The 15,745-nt window shown below is 37.5% G+C and overlaps 1 protein-coding gene across 1 annotated transcript in view; it reads right to left on the reverse strand.

Annotated features, from left to right (window-relative positions):
• Positions 1 to 15,745, reverse strand: part of ARHGAP42 (Rho GTPase activating protein 42) — a 313,699-nt gene that overhangs the window by 197,784 nt on the left and 100,170 nt on the right. The window contains exon 3 of the mRNA XM_003910587.5: positions 8,067 to 8,128. Coding sequence (XP_003910636.2) covers positions 8,067 to 8,128 — 62 coding nt within the window. The remainder of the gene's footprint in view (positions 1 to 8,066; positions 8,129 to 15,745) is intronic.

Raw genomic sequence — 15,745 nt, forward strand, 5'->3', positions numbered from 1 at the left:
TAAGAACCCTCTCTTGGGATTTGGATTGGGATCGCTTTTCAGTAACAATATGATGAACTTGTTGAAAATTAAGATAATTTCAAAACTTATGACTATGTTCTTCTCTTCTTCCCTAATTTTTGTAAGATATTGAAGTAATACATCTAAAGTACTTATTAGCACATCTTACATACGATATCAACAGTACATGTTAGTTATTGTTATTAATGGACTCTGTAATTGAAATAGAGTCTTAGTTTGTGACACTGTGATTTATATGAAGGCTCCAGATCCCCACAGCATGAGTTCAAACCCTTGCGATACCATGTATTAGTTATGTGCCTTTGAGTTTCCTCTCGTTTTAAATGGGTACATTAATAGCATATACTTCTGAAGCCTGCTGTGCGTATTAAATCAGTTGAAACATATGAAGCAACTGCAGCAGTGCCTTGCACCTTGGAATGTTCAGTGTCAGTTGCTATCATCATCCAAAGCAGTGCTGCCCTATAGAAATATAATGCAAGGCACATAACAACAAACACATTTTAGGTGTTCGACAGACACATATTTCCGATGTCTAATGTACTGAGCACCACTAATAGATTCTTCACATCTCTTGAGGCTCACACGAAAGCTCAAAATCAACTGATGTTACCGACACACTTTTTTCTTTCTTAAATATCTAGGCCAGGCGTGGTGGCTCACGCCTGTAACGCCAGCACTTTAGGAGGCCGAGGCGGGTGGATCACGAGGTAAGGAGTTTGAGACCAGCCTGGCCAACATAGTGAAACTCTGTCTCTAATAAAAATACAAAAAATTAGCCGGGCATGGTGGCAGGCACCTGTAATCCCAGCTACTCAGGAGGCTGAGGCAGGAGAATCACCTGAACCTGGGAGGCAGAGGTTGCAGTGAGCCGAGATCGTGCCGTTGCACTCCAGCCCAGGTGACAGTGAGATACTCTGACTCAAAAAAAAAATTAAGAAGTTAGAAAATAAACATCTAAATCTATTCTGATTTTACTCCCATTAACTTTATTAACTTTATGTTTTAAAATAAAAGTGAAAGAAAAATAGAGGCCTTAATAGTCTTTCAAAGAGAATATTATTGAAATTTTAATGAAGGTTATAAATTTTTCTTCTAAGTCCCCCTATAAGTTTTTTTTTGTCCCAAAATAATACCCAGGCAACTAGTTCATTTCAGGGAAGTACATTTATTACTCAAGGATAAAAAGACAGGCTGGACATAGTGGCTCATGCCTGCAATCCTAACACTTTGGGAGGCCGAGGTGAAATGATTACTTGGGGCCAGGTGTTCGAGACCAGCCTATGCAATATGGTGAGGCCCACAATCTCTGAAAAATAAAAATAAAAAGATAAAAACTGAAGAATTGTTTGGCCATGGTGGCACATGCCTATAATCCTAGCTACTCAGGAGGCTGAGGCAGGAGGATCACTTGAGCCTAAGAATCCAAGGCTGCAGTGACCAGCCCAGGAGACAAAGTGAGACTCTGTCTCTAAAAGAATATACAAATACTGGGAAATCTAAAGCAAAATTTGTAATTTACACAGGTCAAAGGCAAACGTGAAATGTTGTGGGCAATGGTAGTTCTCATGTTCATCAAAATGAAAAATAAAAGAAATAAGTTCACTGGTATAAATTCTCTAAGATAAACCCTAGGTAACATATTTTGAAGTTGAAGCTTCCCCCATTGGTGACAAAGATATAGCCAAGAAAAAAAATCTACATTGCTAAACACACAAGAAATCATTTGTCAAGGTCAGGGACTATACTAGAAAGTGAGGGGCCCCGGGGTCAGACAATGATTGGAGGGTAAAGGAAGAGCATAAAGTGGACCAGATAATTCGGACCTTCTGTCCTAAGGAACGCTGCAGCCACTGGGTCCACAACCTATGTCTGTTATGGTCAAACATCTCTACTATATGCAAGTGAAGAAACAGATTTTGATCAAGTCATCCAAAAAGCTTTCTCTCAGTTCTCCTACTGATCTAATGTCCCTTAGGAGGACATTAGACTCTACCTTGATTCTACCACATCTGATCAAACTGTGGACTCGATGAACCTCAGAGCTCTATCCTCCCACCCTTTCTCTTCTGTCTCACACTCTTAGCCCGGGTGATCTCACCCATTCCTATAGCTTTAAATGCCTCACATATGTTGACAACTCCTAAATGTATATCTCCAGCCCCAGCTCCTCCCCTGAATTCCAGAACCATACATCTAGCTGCTCCCCAAACAAGGCTACTTAGATATACAATAGGCATCTAAATCTACCTAATTTTTTTTTAGTAGAGATGGGGTCTCTCTATGTTGCCCATGCTGGTCTCTAACTCCTGGCCTCAAAGCCATCCTCCTGCCTTGGCCTCTCAAAGTGCTGAGATTACAGGCATATTCATAAACAGCAACATCCCCCACCAGCTCCATTATTTTTCTTTTTAGCATTTATCACCACCAGACATAATTTGTTTAATGTTTGTTTCTTCCCCTTAGAATGCAAATTTCATCCAGGCACGGTGGCTCACGCTTGTAACCCCAGCACTTTGGAAGGCAGAGGTGGGCAGATCAGGAGGTCAGGAGATCAAGACCATCCTGGCTAACATGGTGAAACCCCGTCTTTACTAAAAATACAAAAAAAAAAAAAAAATTCGTCGGGCGAGGTGGCGGGCGCCTGTAGTCTCAGCTACTCGGGAGGCTGAGGCAGGAGAAGGGCATGAACCCAGGAGGCAGAGCTTGCATTGAGCTGAGATTGCACCGCTACACTCCAGCCTGGGCGACAGAGCGAGACTGTCTCAAAAAAAAGAATGCAAGCTTCATGAGAGCAGGTATTTCTGTTATAATGTTAGAACTCAAGGGGACTAAACTAAGGCTATATGGAAAGGGCAGGGGGCCAGGGGAGATATGTGGGATGAAGCCTCAGTGACAAGAGGGAGCCAATCATGACAGGATATGGATGAGGATGTTCAAGGCAGAGGAAAGGGCAAAGGTATAAAGTTCAAAAGAAGCCTGTAGTGACACATAAAGAGGAATAGAAAGAAACCCATAGGGTTGGAGAACAGGCAAGAGGGAGTGTATTAAGAAGGGAGAGGCCAGGCTCAATGGCTCATGCCTGTAATTCCAGCACTTTGAGAGGGCGAGGCAGATGGACCACTTGCAGCCAAGAGTTTGAGACCAGCCTGGCCAACATGGTGAAACCCCATCTCTACTAAAAAAACAAAAATACGAAAATTAGCCAGGTAAAGTGGTGTGCGCCTGTAGTCCCCGCTACTCAGGAGGCTGAAGCACGAAAATCACTTTGACCTGGGAGGTGGAGGTTGCAGTTAGTCAAGATCACACCACTGCACTCCAGCCTGGGAGACAGAGCGAGACTCTGCCTCAAAAAAAATAAAGAAGGGAGAAATGGGGGTGGGTGAGGTTCCAGGGATTTAGGGGGTGGCACTATCACCTCCAGTGGCATGGAGGCAAAAGAGTCAACTTCACCATTTCAATACAAACAACAAAGAAGAGGTTCCCTAGAACTCTTCCAGAAGGCCACAACCTAGCATTTCATCCTTTTCCAGGGAGGTCTCTTGTTATGTTAACATTGGTTCAAATTAATTTTGAACAGCCTAAGACGAAATGGTGGCATTTGCATAGCCAAGTCAGCTGTGATCTAAAGAAAAAGACTGGTTTCTGTAGTGGTACAGAAACTGAGAAGACGTTACCACAAAGTTTACATAGTTTAGAAGCCCCTCTCTGTATTAGGGGTAGTCTGAGTCTGACCACAAAGACACCTTTTCAATGACACCTTCTAACCAAAATCATTGAAGTGCTTGCTGCATTTTATGTGGAAAAATTCTAGCGTTTCCAATAAAGATGCACTTTTTAAAAAGCATATATCAATAATTGATACCAGTTCCTCACCTTTTAAGTAATAAGCATTTTATTAAGGTCAGTACAAAGAGCTTTTAGATTATTTCTTACATTTGTGCCATTAAAATGCTGTTCTCTTCCTAGCCACATGATGGCAGGTGTCAATCAGCACTAAGGAAAATCCTGCATTATGGAAGGTGTGTGAGACGTATGAGACAGAATAAACTATACCCTCCTCAAAAGTTTCTGAAACATACTTTCCATTATTTTCTCAGGTGCTTTTCTGTTGCATTAAAACTGCATTTTAGTTGGCTTTAGCAGAAACGTAAAAAAAAGAAAAAAAACAAAACTCAATACTTAAAGTTAGAAGGAGACAAGAGGAAGTTCCATTTCAAAAATCCATGTTTCTTTGGGCTCTTTTCTGCAAATAGTCATTAATCTCCCAAGATGACATATTCATCTTCCTAAATATGGTAAATCTTCCTCATGCTGAGATTACAGGTATGGGCAACTGTGTCCAGCCAATATTTTTGTTTACTCATTGTTTCAACATACTGAAGACTTTGGTCAAAACTAACAAATATATATATATATAAAATACTCATGATTTATCAATTAGAAAACATCACCTGAATTAGTGGTTTTATAATTAATTATATAATCCCTTTACAATTTCCTGGTACACTAAATAAATTCAAAAAGTCACATGAATTTTTGATGCCAGTGCAAATAAATTATATTTATGTAAAATTGTAGTCTACTAACTGTGCAATAGTGTTTTGTCTAAAAAAAATGGTGTACATACCTTAATTTAAAAGTATTTTATGCCTGAAAAATGCTAACAATCATCTGAGCCTTCAGCAAATCATAATCTTTTTGATGGTGGAGGCTCCTGTCTTGATGTTGATGACTGTGAACTGATCAGGGTGGTGTTTGCTGAAGGCTGGAGTGGCTGTGGTAATTTAAGACAACCATGAAGTCTGTAGCATTGATTGAATCTTCCTTTCACAGAAAATTTCTCTGTAGCATGAATTACAGTTTGATAGCATTTTACCCATGGTAGAACCTCTTTCAAAGTTGAAGTCTATCTTGTCAACCCTGCTACTGCACTCTCAACTAAGTTCATGTAGTATTCTAAAACCTTTGTTGTTATTTCAACAATATTCACAAGGAGTATCTTCACAAAGAGTAGATTTGATCTCAAGAAACCATGTATTTTGCTTATCCATAGGAAGCAATTCCTTATCCATTTAAGTCTCATCATGAAATTGCAGCAATTCAGTCACCTCTTCAGGCTCCACTTTAAATTCTAGTTCTCTTAAATCTTCCATCACATCTATAGTTAACTTACTCCACTGAGTTTTGAACCTCTCCAAGTCATCCGTGAGGGTTGCAATCAACTTCTTCCAAACTTCAGTTGATATTTTGACCTCTTTGTGAGCATGCATTACTAGAATCAACTTCTAGTGATGAATCTTTTCCAGAAAGTTTTCAATTTACTTTGATGAGCTCCATCAGAAAAATCAAAATCTATGGCAGCTATAGCCTTGCAAAAATGCATTTCTTAAATCATAAGACTTGAAAGTCAAAATTACTCCTTGATTCATGGGCTGCAGAATGAATGCTGTGTTAACAGACATGAAAACAACACTAATCTCCTTGCACATCTCCATCATAGCTCTTGGGTGACCAGGTACATTGTCAATGAGTAGTAATATTTTTAATGTTATCTTTATTTTTTTTGTTTTTGTTTTTGTTTTTTTGTTTTTTTGTTTGTTTTTTTCCTGAACAACAGGTCTCAACAGTGGGCTTAAAATATTCAGCAAACCATGCTGTAAACTGATGTGCTCCCATCCAGGCTCTATGTTCTATACCTAGAGCCCAGATAGGGTAGATTTAGCATAATTCTTAAGGGCCCTAGGATTTCTGGAATGGTAAATGAACACTGGCTTCAACTTAAAGTCACCAGCCACATTAACCCCTAACATGAGAATCAGCCCATCCTTTGAAGCCAGACACTGACTACTTTTCTTTTACTGCTATGAAAGTCCTAGATGGCATCTTCTTCCAAGGGAAGGCTGTTTTGTCTACATTGAAATTCCATTGTTTAGTATAGCCACCTTCATCCATGATCTCAGCCAGATCTTCTGGATAACTTGCTGCAGCTTCTATATCAGCACTTGGCTGCTTCACCTTGCATTTTTATGTTATGGTGATGGCTTCTTTCCTTAAACCTCATGAACCAACCACTACTAGCTTCAAACTCTTCTTCTGTAGCTTCCTTACCTCTTTCAGCATTCATAGAATTGAAGAGTTGGGCCAGATGCAGTGGCTCACGCCTTTAATCCCAGCACTTTGGGAGGCAAAGGCAGGCTGATCACAAGGTCAGGAGTTAGAGACCAGCCTGACCAACATGGTGAAACCCCATCTCTACTAAAAATACAAAAATTAGCCAGGTGTGGTGGGGTGAACCTATAATCCCAGCTACTCAGAAGGCTGAGGCAGGAGAATCACTTGAACCCGGGAGGCGGAGGTTGCAGTGAGCAGAGATCACGCCACTGCACTTCAGCCTGGATGACAGAGTGAGACTCCGTCTCAAAAAAAAAAAAAAAAAAAAAAAAAAGAATTAAAGAGTTAGGGACTTGTTCTCAATGGGTTTGGCTTAAGGAAATGTGGCTAGTTTGATCTTCTATCCAGACCACTAAAACTTTCTCCATATCAGTAATAATGCTGTTTCATTTTCTTATCATTTGTGGGTTTAATAGATTAGTACTTTTAATTTCCTCCAAGAACTTTCCTTTGCACTTACAACTTTCCTAACTATTTGGTTCAAGAGGCCTAGCTTTAAGCCTGTGTCAGCTTTTGACACGTCTTCTTCACTAAACTTAAATCATTTCTACCTTTTGGCTTAAAAAAGTGAGAGACACATGACACTTCCTTTCACTTGAATACTTAGCGGCCATTGTAAAGATTTTAATTGGCCTAATTTCAATATATTTATGTTTCAGGCAATAGGGAGATCTGAGGACAGGAAGAGAGATGGGTGAATGGCTGGCTGGTAGAGCAGTCAGAATACACTTACCATTTATTGATTATGTTCACAGTCTTATTTGGGTAGGGTTTGTGGAGTCCCAAAAAAGTCCTAACAGTAACCCCAACATTCACTCATCACAGGTCACCACAACAGATATAATACTAAAGAAAAAATTTGAAACATTGAGAGAATTACCAAAATGTGACACAGAGACAGAAAGTACACACATGTTGTTAGAAAAATGGTGCCAACAGATTTGCTCAATGCGGGTTACCAAAACCCTTAATTTGAAAACAAAAACAAAACAAACGAAAAACAAAAACCACACATTATCTGCAAAATGCAGTACAGTAAAGCACAAAGAAATGAAGTATGGCTGTATGTGTGTATATAATCCCCCAAGTGGACAGTGAGGTCAGTTAAATCAGAGATAATGTCTTAGAGAAGTCCGTAACCCTCACTGTAACTATCAGCATCGTTATCAACATCAACATGTATTCACTACGTGCCAGGTGCTGCTACAGATGCTTTTCAACAATCCTGTGGGATATATACTACTATTTTTCCCATATTACAGATGAGAACATTGCATCATAGACAGAGAACATCACAGATATTTGAAAACACTGGGCATAAAATTCTATTTTTGAATGGGTGTTTCACCAGTAACTATGCTCTAATACCTTTGCATATATTCATCCATCAATATAGAATGCTTTCCCTACCCTTCCCAGCCTAGCAAAATTCTCCCAAACTTCAGGGTTCAACTCAAATGTTACCTTTTAACATTAACCTGGCAAGTAAGTTCCTCTTTCCATGAATTGTCTGAAACATTTGAAACATGTCAGTATTACAACACTGAGGTTGTTATAACCTCTAAATGTTTGCTGAATTAGAATAGGTTTCTTAATAGCAGTCTGTTCAATATTTTTAATCTCTAGAACAGTAAATTGAAAGCAAAATAAAGGTAGTTTACATATGCCAAGCAAATAAAATAGTTAGGAAAAAGGTATATCTTATTAGCAATATATGATCATTATAGTCACAAATCATTCCAAAAATACATATAACAATTAGTAGATGTGTCAAATCATAAGGCCTTGTATAAAGTTCTCTAGTTCAGGAGGTCTATTCTTTAATATGTTGAAACAAAGCAATATTCTTAAGAAATACAGAACAGACTTACCAGTCTTCGCCTTTCTTCTTCTACTGCAATGAGTAGTCTTGCAAATTCTTTTAGTGACTGAGCTGTTTGGGAAAAAAAAAAAATGAAAAGCACTAATATTTTCATTGCTAATATCTAATTACACAGGAAGAAACATTAAAAGGAAGCTATTAATTTGTATATAGTGTATCTGTGATTTTATGTTTGTATAACCATAAAAGAATATACAATAGGATCCTAATGACTAACAGCTATGGATCAGAGATGTATGTTTGTCTGCATGCTACAAATTAAAGCTTAGCAAGTACCAACAATATTTTTTCTTCAAAGACATTGGAAGAGATATAGCTTATATATTTAATATGTAAAATGTACACACACATTGATAAATATAGCATTGAAATCATTTTTAAGCAGTGACCTACAAATAATCAAACATTTTGAAGTCTGTAAGGAGCAATAAATCTACTATTTCGTGTATTTGGTAGCAGCCAGTAATGCAAAATTTTCCACTGACTTCTAGAAGCTGAAGGGTCACAGATAATTGAAAACAGATTCCATATACTGAAGGGATCAATTTTACTTCTACATGCAAGGTATGTTAGATCTTTGCTGTTCAATTCAGTGTGGTCAGAAGAACCAGTAACATCAGCATCTTGGGAGTTTGTTAGAAATGCAGACTGTCAGGCCCCACCCCAGAATCTGCATTTTAACAAGATCCCCTAGTGATCTGTTTCTGTATTAAAGTTGAGAGGCCTGCTGAACTATCGGTATCTATATTGCTTTACTGTTGGTAGGAACTGAACAAGGACAGCAATGTAAATTGAAATGGGAAAGATCAAGTATTCAGAAACATTGTGGGAACAAATAAAAACTAAGCAAATAAATTAAAGGAAGGTTATAGTAGCATATTCTTTAAAAATGCATTGGTCCAAATGGCAATTATGGAAGAGTAATTCACCTATATCAATTTTGCATACCTAATGCTTAAAATGAATAATTAACCAAAGTCAGAATGTTTGGGTCACAAAAATGATAACACAAATAAACCTTCTCTTCTATGTCCTTTTTTTTTTTTTTTGAGACAGGGTCTAGCTCTGTTGCTCAGGTTGGAGGGCAGTGGTGAGATCTTGGCTCACTACAGCCTCGACCTCCCAGGCTCAAGCAATCTTCCCACCTCAGCCTCCCAAGTATGTAAGACTACAGGCATGTACCACACCTGGCTAATTTTGTTTATTTATTTACTTATTTATTTTGTAGAGACAGGGTCTCACTATGTTGCCCAGCTGGTCTCAAACTCTTGGACTCAAGTGATCCTCCTGCCTCAGCCTCCCAAAGTGCTGGGATTACAGGCCTGAGCCACTGTATCGGGCCATACAACCTTATTTGTTAGATTCCTAGTCACTTCCTTTCCCCATTTTAGCACTGGAAACAGCCTGTGAGACTAGAAGTTTAGTAATTCTGGCATAAAGCCAACAACAAAGACAAGTAAGTGAGAAAAACAAATCAAGAGTCTCATCAAAAGAACTCATTAAGGAAGATAAAAAATATTTCCCATTTAACAATTAAATATTCCAACTTAAAATGTTGTTTTCTCTTTTCAGAATTACTAGGCTTACACTAGCCAAACTGATGTGAAATGTTAAACCCTATGATTATTTCATATGGGATTTTATTCACAGCTACCCTAACAGAAATCAATGGATTACCTGGGAGACTCAGGATAATCTGATAAATACATTAATGGTCTTTTCTTTGAAGTTTGGATAAAAGAAATCTCTTCAGAAATACTGATATTAATGTTATAATACATTTCCAGTTTTGAAAACAGTAAGTTGAACAAAAATTATTATATAAAGAATATGTTAACTGGAGTGTATAACAGTATATTATATTTTTGTGCTTTCTTTTGGTAAAGAAAGTATTCCATCATTCTGGTAGGTATCTACTGCCACTGAAGTTCTTGGTTGGTGAGCTTGAAGAAGTCAACAAAACTCTGGGTGCTAGAAGGCAATTGATAACAGGTCTATAAAGAAAGAAGTCAAGAGGTAGGTCAGTTTGGGCTGCCTGAGTATAATAATAAGTATGTTTCTTTAAAAAAAGAAAATTCCAAGTCAATTGTTAATTCCTGGGAAAACAACATTATACAAATAACACAATCACAATAAACTGAGTAACTGGCTTGTAACTAATATGTACAAAATCACAACAATACGACATGAAAAACTGATTTTGCTGAAGTTGTTTTAATTATCGAGAGAATAGGAGAAAGGCGTGTATAAAATAGTGTGAAGTAAAGACATGTATGAAAACAGTATGAAGCAAATGATAAATATCTAAAACTGAAAAACAAATTTTAAAAATAGCAGGACAATCATAGTCTTGAAAAAATTACAAGAAATGACTAAAAGTTCAACATAGTCTTTCTGAGAAATTAAAGTTAAGTAGTGGGGACTGGCAAGATAGGAGATTGCTAGTTTTCATTCATCCTAACAAAATCTATAACTTTTTCAACATATAATGAAAAATAAAACATGCTACAAATGCTTTATTTTCATACTAGTCTAAATGCTAGGAGGACATAGATTCTTTGTTATTAAATTTCCCAAAGGGCTAAATAAATACCTAGTACATAGAAGCCTGTCAACAGCTATTTTGGAATAAATGAAAATATAACAATATTAGATTGGCAGGAGTACACTAGAACTTCCCATTTGGTCAACCCAGGAAATGATCACTGGCTCATACGGCCCCATGCTGTATCTTACTGCCTCCTGGGTATTGCCTCTCAGAACAGCTGAAGTCCACAGGCTTCCCCTAAGGTACCTCCTACCTCAAGAGCAAATGATGAAGTTGCCTTAAATCAGATTTTGGTTACAAGTAAGAAAACAAGCTCTCATTTTGCTATTATACCTTTTTGTTTAAAAATTTATGATGCTGTTTTCTATTTTACTTTAATTGTTTTCTGGTCTGTTTCCCACATGAACACTATTTATAGATTTAGTAAGATAATAGTTGATTATAATGGCAATGTCTGAGAAGAAAAATTTTAACATGCAAAAGCAATTGCATGTCTGGTTCCCCACAACAAAAACTCGTCTTCCTCCAGGAGTTTTCTGAGACTGGCCCCAATTTGACAATAAATGTTCTTTCCTCTTTTTTTTTTTTGTTGTTGATTTTTCAGGGAAAGGACTTCAAAAAACGAACTGGTCTCTAAATTTTGTAGTCTCAGTTCCAGAAAAGTACATATTTCTTGGTACAATGAAGACACTCATGTTTGTCATTTGTTCTGTTAAAAAAAATGTTGAGGACATTAAACATTCATTTTATGAATTAGTAACAGTGGCCTAACTTTTTAAGCCCGTATCTGAAATTTTCCTCTAAATCCTTTCATTTATAATAATATCAAAGCATGGTGTTAATAGTTTTCTAGGCTTAACACAACGCAGATCTTTCTGTGCTTTCTTAAACAGGAATTTACAATACCATAAATAAGGTAGAAGAATGTAAGGTATTATCATGTAAATTGCATTTTAAGAGAACAGGCTGATGGGAATCTTCAGTCACTTCCCTGCCTGACCCACCCACAAAGTCTAACAGAAACCTCTGACACAAGCCAGGCAGATCCAAACTTCCTAGTGCGCCCCAGCAGCTCCCTAGACATGAAAGGCCAGGGTTAGAATTTCTGGTGCACAAGACCCAAACATGCCCTAAGAGACCATGAAAACTGTGGAGTCTATTCTACACCACACATTGGGCAAAAAGCATATACAAAATAACTCCCCCCACCACCAATCACTGTGCTTTATACAGAATAGTTATTGAGTTTGTGTGAATGCTTGAGCCATTTATACTGACTTTCCTTAAGCAAAATCTGAAAGTTGCATGCACATTTCTAATACTCAAGTATCAGCAATAATTTGTAATATCTCATATTTTAATTATCAATATTATTTACATAACAATTACTTTATTATCTGATTTGGGGATCCAGACTAACATGTAATACAACAGCTGGTCCTAAAATTACAGATTTTAACCATAACAACATTTTTTATGACAAGAGCTTGATTTAGTCAGAGATACATTCCAAAACCAATACTTAATACAGAGTAGACTGAAAATAGATGATCATTAAATGAATTTGGGAGTTTAAAAATACATTTCCACAATCTATTTGCTCTACAAGGAGAAACATAGCAACTCTTATTCTAGGATTCATGAAATACTATAAAAAGATACGGAAGATACTTTGGGGAATTATGTTAGCTATCTAAATTCCTGCCACCTGCATGAAACTTTGCTGACTATATTCAATAATAATCTCTCTCCCTTCCTGTCCATCTGGAGCATGAGATTACTAAAGAACAATCAAAATATAGTTTCATATATAAATTTTAACTTTCTAACAAATTATTGAGTTTAAGAATATTATCATAGGTTTCCTTTTTATCTCTACAACATAATATTGGAAAAACACTTTCAGAACAAAAAAAAAATCTATTACTTAAGTCTAGTTATGACACGTGCTGAGAGTATAAATGTTCACAAACACAATAGTTGAATCATACCTAGACAGTGAGGAAGTATGACAGCTTCTATATTTGTCAATATCATAAATCCTGAAACATTCCTAAACTGTCTAAAATACCTATTTTGCAGATTAATCTTTTTAGCAGGCTTAAATTCACCCTACTATTTTTGCCTAGAAGATCTGTTTAATGTCTAAAAGTAGAATGAGAGAAAATTTTAAAAATTACTCGTTCATTGTTGGCATAACTCCACTATCTTAAACACTAGATAATATACCATCAACTGTTTCAACAATTGATCAGTTTGGGCTTTATATATTTTAAAACTACAATGCAAATTGGGAAAGTATGTCTCTCTTGCATCCAATTAACATTTATATCATAATCAGACAATGCTGTGTTAAAAATTTCTTCCAGAAGTCTTTCCTTAAACTTAAATAGCATAAAACACATACCCAAAAAACAGTACAGATTATAAATTCAGTGACATATACAGTTATGTCAACAGCACACTATATCACTTTATTGGACTGCACAAATCACTTATGACCTTCTGTAAGGAAGATGGCTGCACTTTAGTCAGGAATAGGCCAAGGTGGCCTTCCAGCCCAGCATGACTCAGCAGGTTTGGAGTGCAGGCGCAAAGCTCTGCATGTTATACAACCATGCAAGACGCATTAGGTGATCACTCACATGAGCGTGTGCTTGGCTTGGAGCCACTACTGTCTGTAAAAGGTGTAACTACCCTGCTAACGCTCACACCCAGGCCCGCGCCCATGACTTGACTGAGCCCATGGCTTGCTTGCGCCCACAGCTCACTCATGCCCAGAGAGAGAGTAAAGCCATATCAAAACTGTCTACGATCCCTTGAGCATTTTTTCCAGCTACCTGCCACTCATCCACCCACTCCCCTTGGTCCTCAGCTTGGGTTGGAACCTGACACTTGGTATAACACCCTCAGATATGCTATAATGGAGAACTGGGTCAGCAGTAATAGTTTAGACATTGTTATATCTTCAAGAAAATATAAAAATCTATAAAAGTCTATAAAAGCCAGATTGAACCAATGTAATTACATTTTATAAGTCCAGATGATGCCCCAACAATAACCTTACTTTTCCATTTGGATGACAGATGTAGGCTCTGTAAAGCCCTTTCTTAGTAACCTTCTGAACTGACATTTCATACAGAGTAGGAAACAAGTAGTAAAACATTACCACTTAACTTGGATATGAGCCCCAGCAGATGACTTGGTCATATGCTTCTAGATCTGGCCACACCAAGAAAAATAAAAGTAGGATAAACATACATAGCCGAGTGATAGCCAGCATTATACTACAAAAGCATGCAATAATCTAAGGACCATCACATCAGTTGTTTATGCTTGGAACTTACACTGACAGAATCTTAATTTTTTGAACACTAAAAAATCAAAGGTAGCACACTGACTGCTGTATCCAATGGTAAATTTTAAGAACACTTTAATACATAACCAAAATAAGAAGCACAATCAGCTTGTGGTATGCCTAAACAATAAATACCATGTCAGCAAAACAGGCTGAGTTTTATTAAAAGTGACACCAACTCTCCCACCAGATACTTGGTGTCTTTGGTGGCAATTAATACCCTAACTGATAGGCCACCCACTCTGTCTGCAATACTGGTTTTATTTGCAACCACAAATTCTAGTTATTATTTTCTAGGAGCCACAACATCAAATAAGATTTTTCCACTCCATTTCTGGCTTCAGGCTCCATGGATGCTCACTTGCAAAGTCAATAAATGGCTTCCTATTAAATAAATCAACAGAAAAAAAGTCACAGCCCTACTGACGAATACTGGCATGTCACTGTAAATACAACCTAGTACTTGGAGGCCTACACCCTTCTTCTGATACTTCACAGTCCCTTGTAATCTAAAGCCTCACATGAAAAATACATGGAAATTTAGTTATCACTGAGGTATCTAAGTCGGGTTCTCCACAATGTCCTCCTTGTGGTCAGATTTTGTTTTTTAATTGCCAAACACAAATCAAAAACAGAGTCATCTTGAGAACACACTCTGAAATCTTGCATTTACATTATTTAATTATATCTTATCATCAAGGCATCCCAATGAAGCCACGCAATCAGATGACTTAAGTTTAGTCAAATATGAGACATATCAAGTTGGAAGAGCTTACTAGACATTATTTGAGTAATTACAAAGTTGTTTAATATCATAGCATAGTTCCTAATTAAGTATTAGGTATTAAGACATGCACAGTCCACAAAAGAAAATGACAATAAAATTAAACTTTTATCAAGTTGAGAAGATACTCTGCATAGGGTTAGGGACATCTCTGCCTCAGCACTTATCTCTCTTGTCTATATTACAAGCACCTGTGCTGAATTTGGTCCCTCCAGCAATCAAACACTAATCCAGACTCTTCACAAGGCACATGTAAAGAATTCCTACTTTGGAATCCATTGGCTTACCATTGAGGGATTTCTTTATGCTGTCTCTTGTTCCTGTTTATTCTTTAACCATACTACCCAGACTCTTGGTAGGGGTTATGACCCATAATCTAGTCTCCTTTTAAATTCTCACTCAGCCCCTGGTCCCAGTGCCTCCTTCCATGCCTGGGTTCTGACATTGCACAGGTACCCAGGCACCAATCTGTGCTATACTTTAATCTTGTCTATCAATGTGGATCCTAACATTGCCTGCCAAACCACATTTGGGCTGAGATTCAGAACTTGTGACCAAGTCCTTAATCTTTCCTTCTCTTCTGGTCTAAGTAAATACTCTCATTTCTCTTAGCCTCACCAGTATAACAACTTATATTAGTCTGTTTTCACACTGCTACAAAGAACTATGTGAGACTAGGTAATTTATAAACAAAAGAGTTTTAATTGATTCACACTCCTACATGGCTGGGGAGGACTCAGGAAACTTACAATCATGGCAGAATATAAATGGGAAGCAGGCACGTCTTACATGGTGGCAGGAGAGGGAGTGCACATAGGGGAAACTGCCACTTTTAAACCAACAGACTTCATGAGAACTTCCTCACTATCACAAGAACAACATGAGGAAAACTGCCCCCATGATCCAATCACCTTTCTTGACACAGAGGGATTATAATTCGAGATGAGATTTGGGTGAAGACACAGAACCAAACCATAT

Source organism: Papio anubis, chromosome 12 (genome assembly GCF_008728515.1).
Source record: "Papio anubis isolate 15944 chromosome 12, Panubis1.0, whole genome shotgun sequence".
Taxonomy (NCBI): Eukaryota; Metazoa; Chordata; class Mammalia; order Primates; family Cercopithecidae; genus Papio; species Papio anubis.